At 43.8% G+C, this 18,961-nt stretch overlaps 2 protein-coding genes and 5 non-coding genes across 10 annotated transcripts; 2 read left to right on the top strand and 5 right to left on the bottom strand.

The window, feature by feature from the left end:
- Window positions 1-81: 81 nt before the first annotated feature.
- stam2 (signal transducing adaptor molecule (SH3 domain and ITAM motif) 2) lies at window positions 82-6,593 on the top strand. Its single transcript, XM_058081937.2, has 14 exons — window positions 82-403; window positions 1,561-1,645; window positions 1,714-1,789; window positions 2,000-2,095; window positions 2,290-2,427; window positions 3,153-3,222; window positions 3,290-3,479; window positions 3,643-3,737; window positions 3,823-3,896; window positions 3,976-4,063; window positions 4,148-4,202; window positions 4,268-4,412; window positions 5,486-5,640; window positions 5,715-6,593. The coding sequence occupies exons 1-14, from the start codon at window positions 364-366 to the stop codon at window positions 5,893-5,895; spliced, it is 1,488 nt and encodes a 495-aa protein (XP_057937920.2). The 5' UTR covers window positions 82-363; the 3' UTR covers window positions 5,896-6,593.
- A 651-nt stretch (window positions 6,594-7,244) lies between these two features.
- On the top strand, window positions 7,245-18,744 carry cacnb4a (calcium channel, voltage-dependent, beta 4a subunit). 4 transcript variants are annotated; one of them, XM_078795047.1, is made up of 14 exons: window positions 7,245-7,477; window positions 7,999-8,082; window positions 11,320-11,439; window positions 11,505-11,627; window positions 12,719-12,852; window positions 12,945-13,024; window positions 13,101-13,120; window positions 14,178-14,258; window positions 15,158-15,216; window positions 15,284-15,393; window positions 15,493-15,644; window positions 16,683-16,778; window positions 16,859-17,035; window positions 17,122-18,744. In XM_078795047.1, the coding sequence occupies exons 1-14, from the start codon at window positions 7,415-7,417 to the stop codon at window positions 17,350-17,352; spliced, it is 1,530 nt and encodes a 509-aa protein (XP_078651173.1). In that variant the 5' UTR covers window positions 7,245-7,414; the 3' UTR covers window positions 17,353-18,744. The 4 variants fall into 4 exon arrangements, with proteins under 4 accessions (XP_078651173.1, XP_078651172.1, XP_078651174.1 ...); XM_078795046.1 differs by having other exon boundaries at window positions 15,284-15,644; XM_058081922.2 differs by lacking the exons at window positions 7,245-7,477; window positions 7,999-8,082 and adding an exon at window positions 9,458-9,709.
- Window positions 13,848-13,921, bottom strand: trnai-aau (transfer RNA isoleucine (anticodon AAU)). The gene has a single exon. It is a non-coding gene; the product is annotated as a tRNA-Ile (tRNA).
- Window positions 16,057-16,130, bottom strand: trnai-aau (transfer RNA isoleucine (anticodon AAU)). Its single transcript has one exon. It is a non-coding gene; the product is annotated as a tRNA-Ile (tRNA).
- Window positions 16,371-16,444, bottom strand: trnai-aau (transfer RNA isoleucine (anticodon AAU)). Its single transcript has one exon. It is a non-coding gene; the product is annotated as a tRNA-Ile (tRNA).
- trnai-aau (transfer RNA isoleucine (anticodon AAU)) lies at window positions 17,921-17,994 on the bottom strand. Its single transcript has one exon. It is a non-coding gene; the product is annotated as a tRNA-Ile (tRNA).
- On the bottom strand, window positions 18,377-18,450 carry trnai-aau (transfer RNA isoleucine (anticodon AAU)). Its single transcript has one exon. It is a non-coding gene; the product is annotated as a tRNA-Ile (tRNA).
- Window positions 18,745-18,961: the final 217 nt, after the last annotated feature.

The following is an 18,961-nucleotide window of genomic DNA, read 5'->3' as shown; positions in this document are numbered from 1 at the left end:
AAGTGACTGCATTTCGTTTTGTTGTATTTTAACGACGTGTGTAAGTGTGTAACACTTTAAAACAGCTATAACAAACAGATAAATACAGGAGCGTGAAACCCAACAACACGAGTGAGAATCAACAAATTAATTGCGTTGATATTTTCTATTTTCAGCAATACCAATTCGTTTTTTAATCACCTGTATGGTCAATGTTGACAAATAGAAAAAGGATCAGGCATCGCCAAAGACAACTACTTTCCCGGAAGTGCAACCAGTGCGAGTTGGCCAGACAAGGAAGCGGCGTTTATTTCGTTTTTTTTTAGTCTAGCTTGGTCAACAGCCCTTTTTCTTATCTTGGACATTTTCCTGTAAGTCTTTATTATGCCTCTGTTTTCCCAAAACGCATTTGACCAAGATGTGGGTAAGTGATTGTCTGCTTCTGTGATGCGAACTCCACTTGTTGCTAACGTTAGCTTAGCAAGAGTTAGTTCGCTGTAGCATAGTAACTTTATTTTCACGCTTAGAGCGAAAGTGACACATAGAAAGGGGATCTCATCGATAAGTCATTTGTTTACTTGCTAGGATGTCTTAAAATACAAAGAACACAGACACTTTGTGTGTCGCGATCACCTGATGATTCATAACTAGGTCATCTAAAATGGATCAGATTCGCCTGTTTGGCAACACATTGAAAGACGGCTTCATAAATGGTCGGACATTTAACACGACAGTAAAACACTAGTGGGAGGAATGTTATTGTCAACAAGGTGTTTGTTGGAAATAAGTGAAAGAAGAATTATTAGCTCTAGGACGATTTGACTTCCAAGTCAGGGACCTCATTGTCGTTTGATAGGACACAGAGATGTCACTGCTGAAATTGCATACCGTGTCATATGTTAATATGCCAACAAGAGCCTGTTTATTCCTGCTATATCCTGCTGTTGACTGTAGAAGTAGAAGTGATGAAGCTTAACGAGTAAATGGACAATGTTGTGTGTGTCATTGTTTTTAACACTTGCCTGATTTGGACCAAGTTGTTTTTCAAGCTTGAACAAATGCAAAATGTTTGTGTCTACACCTTTAATTATTTTTAAAATGAGACGTAAACCACCAACTGCTGTCAAGTACTAATCCAATAAATTGAATTTTCAAATTAAAGAAAAAAGTAATATGTATAGCCCACAAAAAGAATTGGCCTTTAAAAATGGCCACACTTCAGACATACTTTGTTTACAGTTTTTAGTAGTTTGTAAGGATGTACATGACCTTAACTGTAAGAGTATGTGTGAAATGCATTGTTTAACATTCCCATCTTTTTAGCTCCACTGAAAAATGGCGGCACACCGCTTTCATGTTTTTTAACAACTTTACTGGGAAGGCCAAGTGTTTGCAAATGACAGAAAAGGGGTATCAAACTGTGGCTTCTCCTTGTCACCCACTCGGCCATTTTTTCTGTCCTACTTTTAATGTGTAGCGTGTGGGAAATAGCTATGCCTCTGTACCAAACTGAAGGTACAGAAGATGTTTTCTCACCGGGCCGTGTGTGTGTGTGTGTGTTCCGGTTTGACCTGTTTCCAGAGAAGGCGACCAATGAAGCCAACACAGCAGATGACTGGGGGCTCATTATGGACATCTGTGACAGGATCGGAACCACATCCAACGGGTACGCTGATGTGGGGTTGAGGAAGCAATTTTCTAGCAAGAAAATAATGTTTCTTTTTTTTTTCCCAGACCCAAGGATTGCCTGCGGTCCATCATGAAGAGAGTCAACCACAAGGTGCCCCATGTTGCCATACAGGCCCTCAATGTGAGTTCAGAGCTTATTTTCTGAATCTGTCACTGAGTATTCTCAAACGATTAGACCTCAGCTGACATCATGCTGTACTTCTTTAGACAGCAGAAGAGTTGGCCGCTTGCAGCAATACTGCAGTTGTGTGTGTTATTAGACGCTCATAGAGCTGAGGGGTTTGTTGCTGTCTTGCCACAGGTAGTTGCGTAATCTTTCCTTGTCTTTCAGCTGCTGGGAGCCTGCGCGTCCAACTGTGGCAAAATATTTCATTTGGAAATCTGCTCCAGGGAATTTGCCAGCGAAGTGCGCAGCACTCTTGGCAAGGTACACACAGAAGTTTATTTTTTTTCCATAATAGTATGATATTTTCTAAAACATACACACAGTGACTCCCTGTTCAGTGCAAAGTAAGCTTCAAAATAAAAGCATGGTAATATTAACCACGGCAACATGAAAATGCACTTATTTAATTTTTGTGGGGTGCGATGATGATAGAGTGCGTTTGTGCATCTTCATAGGCCCACCCGAAGGTGTGTGAGCAGCTGAAGGTGTTGATGGTGGACTGGGCAGAAGATTTCCAGAAGGACCCACAGCTCAGCCTGATGGCCGCCACCATCAAGTCTCTGAAAGAGGAAGGCATTACGTTCCCCCCACCGGTGAGTCGCACTCAATCGTGATGGCTAATGGTTGCGATGGTTTCCTCCCTCGTCGAACCGCTGCCTCCTACCGTCCAGAAGCTTTTTTTTTTTTCTTGCATAACCGAGTCGCGTTCGTTAATGATTAAGGTGAACCTTGCTACGGCTCCCGTGTTGTCACAACATCTTTCTTACTTCCCGGGGAGAGAAAGATGAGCTTTGTCTGGACTAGACAAGCCACTCCCATTTCAGTACATTGGAATTTCCACCATTCTCAATACTTTTTGAAAATGATTCATTTTTAAATGCACTACTTTTATTGAAAGTATGCTATTGGTTCAAAGTGTCAAGTATTTAAAATCAGCAGTTGCCAGGAGGTAACTAAACACTTAAAAACAAACAGCAGTGGCCCATAGCCTCTTCTTCATTGGTGCGCGCCAGCTTCTTTGTTGGTTTAGATGTCTACTTCTTCTTCTTCTCTCATAAAGTGTCTCTGTGTAGCTAGTAGGACTTCTAAATAAAACTGCTATGCTCTGTTAGATGAGTTTGACCGTTTGAAAGCATCTAAATTTCTCTTCCTGTCTATCAAAGTTGACCTTTCAGCCAATGACCCCCCCTCAGAGGTGATGATGAGACAGTTTGAAGTGTGAACAGGAAGTGGCGGTATAGAGTCAAGGCTTTGAAGCCGACCTCACTCATCCTCACGTACGCACGCTGCTAACCTTGTTCTTCTCCACCGACCGCAGGGGTCCGGCGTGAAGGTCAGCGCTTCCGCTGTGACCAAAGCCTCGGACGACGACGACGACCTGGCCAAAGGTAGGACTCAAACACTTTGACCTAAACGTGTCCGCCGTCACATCTTCTGTCCTTGTCGCCGTGGCAGCCATCGAGCTGTCTTTGCAGGAGCAGAAGGCCGATGCGCGATCTTCGGGGCTGACCTTCGACCCCCTGAACCACGCCAACAGCAGCAGCCAGGAAGTGCGCAAGGTGTGGGCGCTGTATGACTTTGAGGCGGCCGAGGACAACGAGCTGACCTTCAAAGCCGGCGAGGTCATCCTGTTGCTGGACGACAGGTAAGAGACAGCATTAGTGGAAAATCTTAGCACTTTGGAAGCACCCGCCCTGCCCTGTTGCCATGGCAGCGCTGCTCACGGCCACCAGGGGGCGGTTCTAGGCTATTCTGTGATGTATTACCCAGCATGCTTGTCATGTTTTGCTATTTTTGTCTCCTCCCAGTGACCCAAACTGGTGGAAAGGGGAGAACCAAGGAAGGGTGGGCCTGTTCCCGTCCAACTTTGTGACCACCAACGTCAGCAGTGAATTAGAAAGCGGTAGTGAAAAGGCCCAGAGCGACCCCCGTGGGCAGGTTCACTGTATTGCATGATTGATTTTTGACTGTGGGTTCTTCTCCCACAGTGGAAAAAGCCGTCAGTGCCGAGGAGCCGAGCAGTGAAGCCAAAATCCAACCTGAGCACATCTTCATTGATGAGGTCATACCACTATACATCATAAAGACCTTCTCTCATAAACCTTCTCTCAACCTTGAATCCGTCTTTCTTTGCTCCGCAGGGGAAGATGGACAGAATCTTATTTCTGCTGCAGAACGCAGACCCAGCAGATCCCGCTCCAGACCCGTCGGAACTGATCCAGCTGGAAGGTATCAAGCATAACGCCGGTGTAAATACGCACAGATTTCTTTGTTGACAATCTTAAAACCTACCAACTGTGCGTGGTTGAACAGGTGCGTGTGAGCAGATGAACCCCATGATTGACGAGAAGCTGCAGGAGATCGACAGGTAGCGTGTTCGCGCGGTCCCAACAGAGCCGACGGTAGCGATGTTAAGACTTTTCTCTCGTGCAGGAAACACTCTGAGTTGTCAGAACTCAACGTGAAGGTACTGGAAGCTTTGGAGCTTTACACCAAGCTCATGAACGACACACCGATCTACCAGGCCTACTCCAAGATGCCCCAGTATGGACCTTCACCCCCTCTAACCACCATGCAGGTCAGAAGGACGCGTCATGTCATTCGTTTTAACCATCACCAAAGACCCGAAGGGGCATGTGTAAGCTGTAAGTGCATGCCCAAGCAACAGGTGGCGCTGTAACCCCTGAATGCAATTTGTACTCATCAGAAGCCAGGAGAAGGTAAGCCACTAATGCCATCAGACAAGGGAACACAGTGTTTGTGTGTCATCAAAAGGTTGTAGGTTTGGCTGAGAAAATGGCCCCCAGTGTTCTTTGATTTTTCATGATGCTGCCCCCTGCTGGAAAAACTTTGTCCCCATTCGAGTGTGCATGATCACACTGTGAAGTTGTGCCACTTTGCTCCACAGGGGGCGCCCGCACCCACCTTCCTTCATTGTGACCCATGTTAGTCCTGGTGAGGTGCAGCCAGTCCATCAAATGTGCTTTGAAGCGAAACAAAAACATCTCAGGAGGATGGCTGAACTCACAATTCCATGTTTCCTATCATTCCATCAATTTTCCAAAGTCTTGACCCCATCCTGCTATGTCTTGGACACAAATATGGAACATTCTCTCCCATCCTGGTTGTCGTGTTATTCGTATTCTTATTATTTTGATATCCAGTCATGCAGTAAGGCGGCTTTTCCTTTCCTTGCCTCTAATGATTCCTCTTCATCCTTCCCTTCCTCCCTGGAGGATCACTGCCTTTTCTTGCCTCATTTCTCCTGGCAGTCATTGATGTCAGCGTGCCTCCCCAGAGATTGAAATGTCCCCTTCACTGGGCAGCGGCCTCGGTCCTGCAGTGCTGTGTCAAAATATATTTCCTGCTTGAATCCAGGGGAGCGTATGAAAATCCCACATGAGGTGAACAGGCGGGTCATAATGTTAAGCAGGAAAAAAAACAACGTGCACGCACTTCCGAGTTTGTTTTTGAGGGCCTTTTAGTGTATTTAGCGTTCAAAAGTACTAGTCCAATATAGTAAATGCCATAAATACAGTACAACAACATAGGCGGTTTTTTTGTAAGACGTGTAGTGAAGCCTCTCCCCCCACTCCAAAAAAAAATGTGGTGGGATCCAACCAATCATGTGACCTTTCTCTCTGTGCTCAGGGTTACCTGGGCCAAGCCGCTGCTGGCGCCGCCTCCTACCTGCCCCCCGCGATGCCCTACAGTCTGCCCAGCGACCAGCAGGGGCAGATGCATTCCCTCGGCCCCTCCCTCTCGGCCTCGCCCAACGGCCAAGCGCCTGCGCCCCCCTACGTGAGGTAAGGAAGGAAAGAAGGAAGTGTTCTTATCTCGGTCAAAAACAATCAACTTGACAACGTTGTCGTCTCCACAGCAACAACACACATCACTACATGACCCCGGCGCCCCCCCCAGCGGCCTACGCACCACAAATGGGCATGGACATGTCCACCTATCACAGCTCAGGAGTGCCACCCATGTCCTACCCTGCTCCTGCTGCCCCCCCGCAGCAGCAGCAGCAGCAGGGGGTGTACTACCAGCAGCCCCTCCTCTAAACACGCGTGTTTGGGTGACATCCTGGTCCACAGCGAGCATGACGGCGGTCCTGGGCGACCACTTCCACACGTCCATTCGCCCCTTTTTGTCAACGCATCCGTGGGAATGAATCCAGAGACCTGACGTCATTGCCCCAGCTCATGACCCCCCACCCCCCGTGGGCCGTCTTTCGCTTTTACTATCAAACTCATTTTTAAGATGGCTCACAGCTCTATTAGCGCCCATTGCTGGTCACTTCCTGTGTTTGCAATGAAGCCACGCCTCCTCACAAAGACTCCTATTGAAACAAAACAATCGTTGGTCCTCTTTGGGCCGGAATCCAAAAAAAGGTTGTATGCTAACCTTTTCACATTTCGTCACGGTCGCTTTGAAAGGACCGCGCAGTAATATTTCATGTCCTTTGTATGTTTAATGTATATTTCTATGTACAGTTGCACCTTAGCTTTGTAAACTCGATTACTGTTGTTCGTATTTACCACTGGAGGCCTTGTTGACCTGGAGGAACGCAAGAGGGACACAGGTGAGCTGCTGCTGCTTGTGTACATGAATAATACATGTGTATATAAATTCACTATATATATATATATATTCCAGGAAAGTGCTCTTCATGCAGGAGTCCAGGTGGTTTTTGTAACAGCAGACTTTAGATAATGATTTTTGAAATAAAATAAAGCAGTCAATCATGTTACGGTGTTTCAAGATGGCGGCTAATTATCTGCTATATTCCATCACGCTGCATCATTTATTCATCGCTCCGACCTTTTTATAGATCCTGCTGCTCTTTTCCTTCCAAAGATGCCCCCACGAGGCTCCACGGGGTGCCCGAGGCTTCAATCCCTTTCTCCCGGGAAAGCACGACGCTTTTCCACCCACTGGATTGCTGCATTTGGGTTCTAATTGAAAAAGGCTACTATAGTGCAGAGTTAACGTTGCCTTCAGGTGCCCCTAGTTAAAGCCAAAAACCAACCTGACTGGAATGTTAAGCAGTTATATTTTTATATTTTAATCACCAATCATGCTTAAGTTTGTAATACACATTATATATCTGTATATAAACATCTTTAAAAATGCGAGGATTTACTAGAAAGAACATCCTTTTTTAAAAGTTCGTCTTCGTTCATTTTAATAAGACTAAATGTAATATTTTAATTTATCGACGTTTTTTAATTTGACGTGTTCCTCTGACTCTGAAAACAGTTTTTTAAAAACATTATTTAAAAATATAAGGTTTACCTGTGGCGGTAGTATAGTTGTGAGATGACCCGTGGTCAGTGAACGCCTCGAGCATGGAACGGCGAGGGGCGGGGCTCTGTCTTGTTAGCCATCCTGCTTGTCAGTCATTTGACTTTTTTCTCCTCAGAATTCACCTCGGAGAATATGTCAAACATCCACTGAGGTTCAAATCCCTCTTTTTCTTCTTCTTCTTCTTCTTCGTGAGAACGCGAAACAAAGCTGGCCGGCCAACAGCAGCAGCATTTGGCGAGGCAGCCTCCGCCCTGGACGGACGAGCTGGCTGACATGTCCCGGCACATCTACGGCAGACACGGCCCGGGAGATGGAGGCAACAAGCCCGCCTTCCAGGTACACAACACGCACTCATTCGTTAGTTATTTTCACCGCATATTCATTAGCTTGCTAATAAACAACATTTCTACATCATTATGTGTGAAAGTTGAAATAAATTCAATACGCTATACACATTATCAGATACATTAGTATTTACTTTTTAGAAACACAATACTGTATGAATTCATAATAAAAAGTCTTCATGTTGCAAGAATAATACTGTAAACATATTTGAATAAAGTCTTTATTTCAAGAGTAACATTGTACATTTATTAGAATAAATGTACAATGCTTTGTGGATTTTTTTTAAATTAACTTTTGCATTTTTAAAATATTTTTTATGATACATGAACGCATGTTGTGTTCTACATCCTTGTGGCGTATTAGATTGATCTATGTGTGTTGTTGTATTTACTCGACGTTTCCAGACATGTCCGGTTCGCCTCAGTCTCGCCGTTTACATCAAAGCACTTTCTCCTACATCTGACCTTTGACCTTGTGCAATCAATGGCAGACATTCTTTTTACTTCCTTCAGGTCAATCGTGGGACGTACTCAAGAAGGAGTCGACTGAAGCGATCGGACGGCAGCACGACGTCCACCAGCTTCATCCTCAGACAAGTAGGACACTTCACAACACACGTCCTTTGCATCCGGCCTGTGTGTGTTTCGCAGCGGTTACCGTGACGATCTGGCTTCAACGTATTTCAGGGGGAGTTAACGGACTGCCTTGTAGTTGAGTTTTTGTGAAGTAGCGGTTTTACCAGGAGAAAAGTTAAAAAATTTAATATTGTGGGAAAAAAAATGTTAATTGTATGTGAAAAAATCATCATTTTTATTTGAATGAAATGGTACATGTAAAAACACAGCCATAGAGAAAATGTGTTCTTCTGCCACCTTGTGGCCGTTTTTATGTCTTGAAGTTGCTCTGAAGCGAACATCCGATCCCAACTACGTATTGTTGGGATGGAGCGTTATAAATACGTTCTTGGTATTGAATGAGTTAATTAGCGTGTGCTTGTCAGATGGTTGCTCGTCATCATCATCGTCATCGTCAGGTGAAGCTTTGATGCTGCGGTGTAACCATGACGACCGGCTGAGCCCACAAGGCTGATGAGCAGCAAGCCACATTGTGCTTTTCACACTCTATTAATCTTTATCACGTATTTAAATTCACAGAAAAACAACAAAAAAATGCGGAGAATTAAAAGTAATATTTTTTTCCTGACACAGACTAACAGAGATTACTTTTACCAAAGGCAGTGTCCATGTTTGTTCTCTTTTTGTCTGAATAGCGTCTGCATAATTTTTATGTGCTTCTAATGGCTCCACCTCTTCGGTCGTAGCCCCGCCCCCTCGATGCTGCAGCCGGATGAGTCCATCCATGCTTTGTCTGAGTGGGAAAAATTGCACTTAATGCATCAGATGATGCGTGTATCTGAGCCGTGGCGGTCAAGGAAGTATAAAAATCCCCACAAGAGGGCGCCCCTAAACAGGGCAGGTGTAACTGCAGTTGGCCCGCGTGGACACCAGAGGGCGCTGTTGCTGTACTGTTTGTTTTCTTCTCGTTGTAAACAACACTAAGGCCAAACGAGGCCATTCAATTCCCTAAATATGAGAAACATGCGTAAACGTACATTATTTTTCTTTTTTTTAGGTTCATAACCGCTTTTTAAAATATAGATATAATAATTTAATGTAATATCTATATCTATATTTTTAAATAATATAAGAATATATTAGCATAAATCCAGAATTTGACCAAAATAAAATGTTCATCTTGCAGGAATACATTTGTCATTTCATTGGCACAAATAAATAAATAATAAATAATAAAAATAAATTATTCATAATAAATAAATTATTCATAATACAAGAATAAATGTGTGAATTTATCAGAATAAAGTACTAATAAAACAAGAATAAATGTATGGATTTATTAGAATGAAGTCCTGACTGGCTCGCTGCAGTAGCCCCGCCTCCTCCTCCACCTTTTCTTGCTCCCCTCGCTTCCTGACTGTCAGCCAATGGTCACGCAGCGTGGCGCCCGTGTCACAGCCTGCTCAGGCTGAGTGTGCAGTCCGCCTGTTTGCTGCGACGCTGCTGAGAAGGGGGGAAAAAAAACCCACACACACCCTGGAGTGGCGGTCTTCATGAGGAGGATGCTCCTCGAGCTCCACTGAAGGCTCCTTCCAGAACCTCCATGTACGACGACTTGTACCTGCATGGCTTTGAAGACTCGGAGGCGGTGAGCGGTCATTGTCATCGTGTGTGCGTGTGTGGAGGAGCGTGCGTGTGAGGAGATAGAGGTGCTCTACCATCAGGACCGCCTGATGGCCGCTCGCCTCCTGAGATGTTTGTGAGGAGGACCAGAAGGTGTCAGATGAAGGCAAGAATGAAGGAAGTAGGATCAATGTTGTAGGATCTCACTTCGGGAAGAATAGCCGTTGGTTTATGGTAGCAAACTGCAAGAATCAACTTTTTTTCTTTGAGTTTTCCTTCAGAAAAAGTCTGGAAAAATGTGGGAGTCGAGTCCCAGTGTTCCGAGAAAGGAATCATAATTTGCCTGGGAAAATGCTGTCATTTTATGAGAAAAATAGTGTACTAATATTCCCTGAATTACGTCTTAATTTTACCTTTACAAAAGATGCAAAAATTGTGAGAATGAAGTCAGAATATTCTCTGAATTTTCAGGAAAAAAATTTGAACAGAGTACTAATATTCTCCGAAATACGTCATAATTTTACTTTTTAAAAAATATGTAAAAATTGTGAGAATGAAGTAAGAATATTCTCAGAATTTTCGAGATCATTTCCGAAGAAGGCTCCCGTGGTGAACCTGTCCACGTCAGCCAGCAGGAATGCTTTTAACCTTCCCACTCGGACGTGATAAAAGTCACAAGGGGCAGAAGAAGAAGTTGGGCGTGTGATAAGAAGTGGAGTGTGAGACGACGCTCGCCACTTCATCGCTATCATGCGGAGATAAGACGTCCTCGTCGCTCCCGTACCGGGTGGGAGAAAGACGGATGGAGCTCATTGTTTCTACACAATATGATGCCTTCATGGGCGTGCCCTACGTACAGTACAAATACGTATATGATAACTCTCAATGTGGTCCTTTTATTCTGAACTAGAAAAAAATACTTTTTGGGGTTGTACTATTCTGAGAATTATGGTAATGATTTAATTTATTTGAACATGCATCAAGTTACAATGGAATGCATCACATAAACAACTAAATCCTACAACCCTCCATCTGGTACTTTTACAATCAGTAACTGTTACATTTGTTCACTTCCTGCCTTCTGATATAATTAAAAAAATGTAAATTTTTTCAATAATTTTTTTTGACACATACTGAAGTACAAGGTGATATGACCATATAATTACATAATGGGTACCATAGTAACCATAATTATAGAATTATTATATTATATTATATAATTATTATTTGATATAATTATATTATTATACAATTATATTGTAATTTTATGAGGAAAAAATTCCAAATGTCATAATAATTTTAATAGAAAATAAAGGTTGTAATATTCTCGAAATAAATCTTAATTTTATGAGTAAAAAAATCAGAATTGAATAGGGATCAGGATTTTCCAATCAGGACAAAAAACAAGAAAAAGTTAATTTTTGGAGGCGAACGGTTGTAATATTCTGAGAATTAAATCCTAATTTTATGAGAAAAAATTCCGAATTTAGTCCTAATTTTACAATTTCTGGTAGAAAAAGGTTGAAAGGTTGTATTAGTGTGAGAATAAAGTGGTACTATTGTGGGGTTGAAATCCTAATTTAAGAAGAGAAAGTCCTACACCACATGTGGTCTTGTGTGCTTCCTGGTCCTCAGGGGTCAGCTGACTCCTACACGAGCCGACCCTCAGACTCGGACGTCTCCCTGGAGGAGGACAAGGAGGGCGGGAGGCAGGAGCGCGAGCAGCAGGCCGCCGTCCAGCTGGAGAGAGCAAAGGTGAGTCGTGGAGCGCCGACAGCGACGTCCTGTGTACCTAATCAAACGGCCGTGTGGGCATGCAGACCAGAGCGGTGGCCTTCGCCGTGAGGACCAACGTGAGCTTCTGTGGGGCTCTAGACGAGGACGTCCCCGTGGGCGGGACCGCCGTCTCCTTTGATGCCAAGGACTTCCTCCACATCAAAGAGGTGCGTGGATGATGCTTGTTACCATGACGACGGTCACGCAGTCAGACAGTCCGAACACAACAGCATCTTTGCCACACGTATATGTGTGGGCTAAATCAGGGGTGCCCAAAGTGCGGCCCGGGGGCCAGTTGGCATCTTTATTTATTGGCCCACATTCTAAAAATAGAATTTAGAAAGAAAACAAAACCAGAAAAAATCAACAGAAAAATGAGAAAAATGGCCGTGATAATGTGAGGATGAAGTCATAATATTCTGATCATAAATCAGAATTATATGAGTAAGAAAGCCAAAGTCAATTTATGAAAAAAACAGTCATAATAATCATAATTAATTCATAATTTTACTCAATAAAAGGAACAAAATATAAAGAGAAAAAAGTTGTGGTAATTTTATGAGAATAACGATGAGGATAAATAATGTCATGTTTGTAGCATAAAGTTGAAATATTAAAACAAAAATTATTAGTACAAAACAATGAATAAAATTTAGGAAAATTAAGTAGCAAAAAAGTAATATTATTCAAATAATGTCAAAATACTATGAGAATAAAGTGAAAATATTGTGGGGAAAAAAGTCAAAATATCACAAAAAGAAAGTTGAAATAGTTTGAACATTTCAAAACAACAATAACAGCAGCAGAAATGGAAAAAAGACAGCCGTAATTTTACGATAATAAAGTCAAAATATGAAGAGAAAAAAAATTGTAATCTAACGAGAAAAAGGCATCATTTTGTGGGAATAATGTTGAGGAAAAATCCTAATTTTACCGACTCATTATTTTAGTAGCATAAAGTTGAAATATTTTAAAATACATACTTTTTAAAAAGCATAAAATAGTATGAGAAACAAATAAAGTTGTAAGTTTGGGAAAGTGAGGTTGCGGATAAAGTTCTAATATAGTAAGAATAAAGTCTAAATATTGTTATGAGAAGAAAGTTTGCAAGAAGAAAGTTGAACTGGTTAAAAAAAATTAAAAACCAACAGCAGAAATGGAAAATAATAAGAATAAAGTCAAAATATGAAGCTAAACATGTGGAAAAAAAGCTTCAACAGTACCCCCCTCCCAAGTGTGATTCCTGTGGCGTCTCCAGAAGTACAACAACGACTGGTGGATCGGGCGTCTGGTCAAAGAAGGATGCGACGTGGGCTTCATTCCCAGTCCTCTCAAGCTGGAGAACATCCGGGTGCAGCAGGAACACAAGAGAGGACGCGGCATCCACGGGGGGTGAGGATGAGGAGGAGGGGGCGGGGCCACATCCGCACGAGCGAATGAACGTGAGGCGATGACACGCCGGTTGTCTTTTTAACATTCCCCAGCACCAAGTCCAGCGGGAACCTGTCCTCCAGCCTGGGGGACATGGTCTCGGGGACCTTCAAGCCCAATCCCGGCAATGCAGGTGAGTCCTACCTGGGCTTCTGACGCCACGTTGATGTGATGCCGCACGTCCTCACCAGTCTTCTTGTCGTCTGCAGGGAAACAGAAACAAAAAGTGGTGAGTGAAGTTTTTGGTTTTGGGTTTTCTTTTCATGTTTGGGGTTTTTACTCATGAGGAAACATCAGTACTCCATTTGGACCAAAGTACTGGGTCACCTTCAGGACCACCAACAGGGGCGTCCAAAGTGAAAATATTATTAACCAATTTCAACACTATGCTCGTAACATGACATTATTTTACCTCATGATATTAAGAATTTATTGTCATAAAATTGCAACTTTTTTCTTGTTACAATATGATTTTTTTCGCTTCATATTTGGACTTTATTTTGAAAATAATTACAGTGTTTTTCCCCTCTTTCCTGCTGATTTTATTTTTTTCCAACTATTTAAACTTTCGGCTTTAAAATTTCCTTTTGTAACATTATGACTTTATTGCCATAATATTTTGACTTTATTCCAAAATTTAAATTTTCACAACTTTTTAATTTTTTTTCTTGAATATTTCACTAAAATAACTTTTTTGGGGTGTTTGTTTTCCTAAAGGATATTTTTAGAATGTGTTGCAGGCTAATAAGAAAACACACAAATGTGGACACAGCTGTGGATGCGAGATCAACACCTTCTTGTTTTGCCATGAGGTATTTCTTAAATAAATTTTAAAAAACTTGAATTATTAAAAAGCTCATGGCAAAACAGGAAGGTGGTTTTGCTCTCAATTTGCGTGTTGGGCTAAATGTTTCCAATCATTGCCAATGTCTATGTTTTACTGAGGACTAAACAAGTGGCCAGTACGGGGATCGAACCCGCGACCTTGGCGTTATTAGCACCACGCTCTAACCAACTGAGCTAACCGGCCCCTGTCAGTAGAAGATGCCGGTCTCATCGTGTGAAAAATCTGGTGAACGTTTAAGGGTACATCATTTATTTCCTAACATGGCTGTTCTTAAAGACACCATGTGACAGCGAGATCAACACCTTCTTTTTTTCAGTGTTTGTTTTCCTAAATGATATTTTTAGAATGTGTCGATAAGAAAACACACTGTGGACACCCCAGTACTGGTGGGTACATTGTTTATGTTTATGGAAGAGTAAAGCCTCCCTCCTCCCCCCAGGCGGAGCACATCCCCCCGTATGACGTGGTGCCCTCCATGAGGCCCGTGGTCCTGGTGGGCCCGTCCCTGAAAGGATACGAGGTAGGATGAGCGCTCGAGAGTCCAAGACGTCCAAAATTCAAAGCGACAATCGGACAATGAGGGAGTCGGCGGGGGCGGGGGCGGTGGGCGGTGGGAGGTGTGAGCCAAAGTCAGTTGTCATGGAGTCACCAGTCCTCACCTCCCCCTGCTGCCGTTGCCGTGGAAACAGCCGTCTGGGTGAAGTGCATCCCGGTGTGTGGAGGGGAAGGGGGGGTGCATTCAGAGTATTTTTTTTAGATCCATAAAAATCGAAATACACTCGTATGACAGCACAGCGGAACGTGTTGTTTGCTAGTGTTAGCATGTTTTTAACAAAGCGTAGTACTACGAGGACAAAAAGTTAACACTTTATGATACATCAAATTGTAATTCCACTGGAATAAAGTTGTACAAGTACAAGCAGTATTTGTCAATTTGCGGGATTAACGTTGTAATATTACAAGAATAAAGTCGTAATTTTATGAGACTCAAACCAGATGCACGGACGGACGGACGATAGAGCCCTTCCAATCGCTAGCAAAGAGGAAACATGGCAGTGGTGCACGACGGACATTGATTGACAGTGGGATACAGCCATTCAGAACGCAGAACACGATGGGCGGGTTCTCCCTTAGCTAATCAGAAGTGTTTTGGCGGGCAACACATACAACACCCTCTACTGGTTAGCAGTAGTAAATACAACAACATACATACAACAGGTCGCTCTAGTACACTACATGGATGCAGAACACAATGTACTTTTTTATGCCGTTAAAAAAAGCGAATTTGGACTTGAAAGAAAATACAAAAAACCACGTGAACCACGATGTAGTAATATAAAACTTGTATATTCCATGAAATGTATATTCCACGGTCATATGGCACCGCACTATTGACACATAAATGTGTCCTCCCACCAGGTGACGGACATGATGCAGAAGGCGCTGTTTGACTTCCTGAAGCACCGGTTTGACGGCAGGTGAGCGCAGAGGTCACACGGCGCCCGGCTGTGAGCTGTCATGTGACGCCTCCCCCGGTGCTTGCAGGATCTCCATCACCAGGGTAACGGCGGATATATCGTTGGCCAAGAGGTCAGTACTGAACAACCCCAGTAAGCGGGCCATCATTGAGAGGTCCAACGCCCGCTCCAGCCTTGGTAACAGTCGCTCAATGATGCGCATGTGTTCATGCGGATGGAGGTCTTTTGTCACGTGTGCGTCACGTATGTGTCACGTATGTGTGTGTGTGTTGTTAGCGGAGGTGCAGAGTGAAATAGAGCGCATCTTTGAGCTGGCCCGCTCCTTACAGCTGGTGGTTCTGGACGCCGACACCATCAACCACCCGGCCCAGCTCCTAAAGACCTCCTTAGCGCCCATCATTATCCACGTCAAAGTGTCCTCGCCTAAGGTAAGACCAATTGAATTCATGGCAAAACAGGAAGGTGGTTTTGCTCTCAATGTCGCCTGTTGGGCCTACTGGCTCCAAACATAGCCGACATATATGTTTTTGATGAGGACTAAACAAGTGGCCAAAAAGACTATAGAATTTTTAAAAAGCTCATGGTAAAACAAGAAGGTGTTGTTCTTGGTACTGCCTATTGGGCCAGCCGGCTGGGAACTTTACCTATGTCTTTCTTTCTTCTCACTAAGTTTAGTCTTGTCATGTGTGAAACCTGTGCAGGTCCTCCAGCGTCTGATCAAGGTAAGACAAATTGAATTCATGGCAAAACAGGAAGGTGGTTTTCCTTTCAATGTTGCCTGTTGGGCCGACTGGCTCCAAACATAGCTGACATCTTTGTTTTTGATGAGGACTAAACAAGTGGCCAGTACGGGGATCGAACCCGCGACCTTGGCGTTATTAGCACCACGCTCTAACCAACTGAGCTAACCGGCCCATAGTGACGTAGCAGATGTCGGTCTTGACGTGGTGAAAATCTGGTGAACGTTTAAGGTTACATCGAGATCAACACCTTCTTGTTTTGCCAAGGGTTATTTCTTAAATATATATTAAAAAAACTATTGAATTTTTAAAACGCTCATGTCAAAACAGGAAGATGGCTTTGCGCTCAGTGTTGCCTGTTGGGCCTACTGGCTCCACACATAGCCAATATATATGTTTTGATGACTAAACAAGTGGCCAGTACGGGGATCGAACCCGCGACCTTGGCGTTATTAGCACCACGCTCTAACCAACTGAGCTAACCGGCCCAATTGTGTACCACGCCATGGTCTTGGCGTGGTTAAAAACAAGATCCACACCTTCTTGTTTTGCCATGAGTTATTTTTTAAATTAAAAAAAGAATATATAATTTTTTCTTAAATCTCATGGCAAAACAAGAAGGTGGTGTTGTTGGTACTGCCGATTGGGCCAGCCGGCTGGGAACTTTACCAATGTCTTTCTTTCTTCTCACTAAGCCTTGTCTTGTCGTGTGTGAAACCTGTGCAGGTCCTCCAGCGTCTGATCAAGTCTCGAGGCAAATCGCAAAGCAAACACCTGAACGTGCAGCTTGTGGCGGCCGAGAAGCTTTCCCAGTGCCCGTCTGTGAGTAGTCTTCCGGTGTTCCGGTCATTTTCTGGTAACGAGCAGCAGCTGTGACGCTCCCCTGTCTCCCGTCTCCACAGGAGATGTTTGACATCATCCTGGACGAGAACCAGCTGGAGGACGCCTGTGAGCACCTGGCTGAGTACTTGGAGGCGTACTGGCGGGCCACGCACGCCTCGCTGGGGGCGCCGCTCAACCCCCTGCTTGGACGCAATCTTGGCTCCACTGCGCTCTCCCCGTATCCCGCCGCCATCCAGGTGAGGATCTCCAAGCAAGCTTCACGATGATCTGGTGTAGACCTCGGATAATGCAGATACCTTCATGTGTCACTTGTCTCCAACAGGCTCAAAGGAACCGGAACAGCAACCACACCACTCTAGAACTTTCCCCCGTGGAGCGTCGCAGCCTCATGCCGGCAGACGAGAACTTCCACAACGAGCGGACGAGGAAGAATCGCAACCGCTTGTCATCAAACTCACAGCACAGCCGGGACCACTCGCCTTTGATGGAGGAAGACCCCTACCAGGACTCTTACAAGCCTCACCGGAAGCGAGACTCCAGACGCAGACTCTGATTCTGGTTCTACTACTGCTACACTGACTTGGACTCGAGCAACGGCTCGTGTTCCCTCCATGACAGTAAAAGAGGCCTGCAAACGCTCCAAAAAACACTCCAAAATGAGAGTGAAAAGGCAAGACTTGGACCTTCCCATCCAATGGCAGGAAGGAGACCAGAACCAGGCAGCATTTTAAGTACAGAAGAGGAAGTAAAAAAAAAACCAAACAAACAAGAAACTCTCCCAATGCTAAGAATTTTGACTTTATAATAAGTTTTCTTGATGTCTTATATGCTATGTTCTATTTAATGTGATTATATCTACTATATTGGGTAATAGGTAACAGGGGACATTAATGCCCCTCGCTGACTGGGAACTTAGCCCAGGGTTGTGTTTGAAACCGCATACTTACCTACTACTCATACTAACTTTTTGAGTATGCGATTTTTGACTATGTGAAATACCCAAATTACCCAGGATGCCATGCAACGTGACATCACCGCGACAAGATCAGTCCTAACGGCGGTGTCAAGCAGGATATATTGCGAGTTGGTTCGCTTCTCACAATAAGATAAATCTAAACAAGTGGCCCGTACGGGGATCGAACCCGCGACCTTGGCGTTATTAGCACCACGCTCTAACCAACTGAGCTAACCGGCCAGTGAACTCAATCATGGTGCGCTTGAATGGCAGGAACGAGTCCAAAACCAGATTGCTTTTGGAAAAAAATGAAAAATAAAACAAGGAACTGTGACTTTATATTATATCTTACTTATATTTTCTCTTATTATGTTTACTGCTTTTGGTAATAGAAGTGTAAAGGTGACAACAGGGGTGTTGTTGCATGTGTAGAGGGCTCTAATAATCTTAAAAACTGTATTTAGAAAGGCTTCTATGGTCTAACTATGACTACTTCATGGAAAGTCATGTGTCATGATCTGGCCTGGAACCAATCAACGTTGATCAATGAGGGATTATGGTATTGCCTACTGTGAACACAAACCATGCCTTGCTTAAGGGGTACAGAAAACCTATAAAGTCTTGGCCCGTATGGGGATCGAACCCACGACCTTGGCGTTATTAGCACCACGCTCTAACCAACTGAGCTAACCGGCCTACAAGCTGACAGGTTGCACGCATGAAAGAAGAAACTGGACTGAACCAGACCTGCAAACGCCCAAAGTACTCAATTCCCCAAATGTTTTTTTTCTTTATGTACGTTGCATAAAGGATCACAAAGTGATCATGTGTCCTTCCTCCTCTTCTCCCAGCTTCAGTTTCATTTTGACAAGCAAAGTGTTGTATTGGTTTGACACCACCACAAAAAAGTTGGTGTTATTTTCATGACTTTGTGACTGACTTATCTCCAATGTCTTTCATTCTTAGTTTAGAATAAATACGTGGCCCGTACCGGGGTCAAACCTGCCACCTTTGCTTTAGTCGCAAGTGAAGTGGAACCTATCCCAGCTGACACACAACAACACTCCAACAGAGATTCACACTTGGACCTTCCGACCTTTGAGGCACTATTAACCACAAGGCAAGGCCACCATTGCTGCCCTTAGGTTAAAGAGTAAATGGCAAATAATAAATGTCTAATAAACTTGTGTTATTGTGCATTTAACCG

Source organism: Doryrhamphus excisus, linkage group LG12 (assembly GCF_037039965.1).
Source record: "Doryrhamphus excisus strain RoL-2023G ecotype Guam linkage group LG12, RoL_Dexc_Guam_v1.1, whole genome shotgun sequence".
NCBI classification, from domain to species: Eukaryota; Metazoa; Chordata; class Actinopteri; order Syngnathiformes; family Syngnathidae; genus Doryrhamphus; species Doryrhamphus excisus.
Note: the sequence above shows the minus strand (reverse complement) of the source record. Positions and strands in the feature narration are given on the sequence as shown.

Excerpts from the sequence above, each read along its gene's own strand:
- stam2 (XM_058081937.2), top strand. The coding sequence starts at position 364 with ATGCCTCTGTTTTCCCAAAACGCATTTGACCAAGATGTGG. Across the intron at positions 3,897-3,975 it reads AGCACATCTTCATTGATGAG|GGGAAGATGGACAGAATCTT; the intron begins GTCATACCACTA and ends TTTGCTCCGCAG. Across the intron at positions 4,203-4,267 it reads AAGCTGCAGGAGATCGACAG|GAAACACTCTGAGTTGTCAG; the intron begins GTAGCGTGTTCG and ends TCTCTCGTGCAG.
- cacnb4a (XM_078795046.1), top strand. The coding sequence starts at position 7,415 with ATGTCCCGGCACATCTACGGCAGACACGGCCCGGGAGATGGAGGCAAC. Across the intron at positions 7,478-7,998 it reads GCAACAAGCCCGCCTTCCAG|GTCAATCGTGGGACGTACTC; the intron begins GTACACAACACG and ends TACTTCCTTCAG. Across the intron at positions 16,779-16,858 it reads AGCTTTCCCAGTGCCCGTCT|GAGATGTTTGACATCATCCT; the intron begins GTGAGTAGTCTT and ends CCGTCTCCACAG.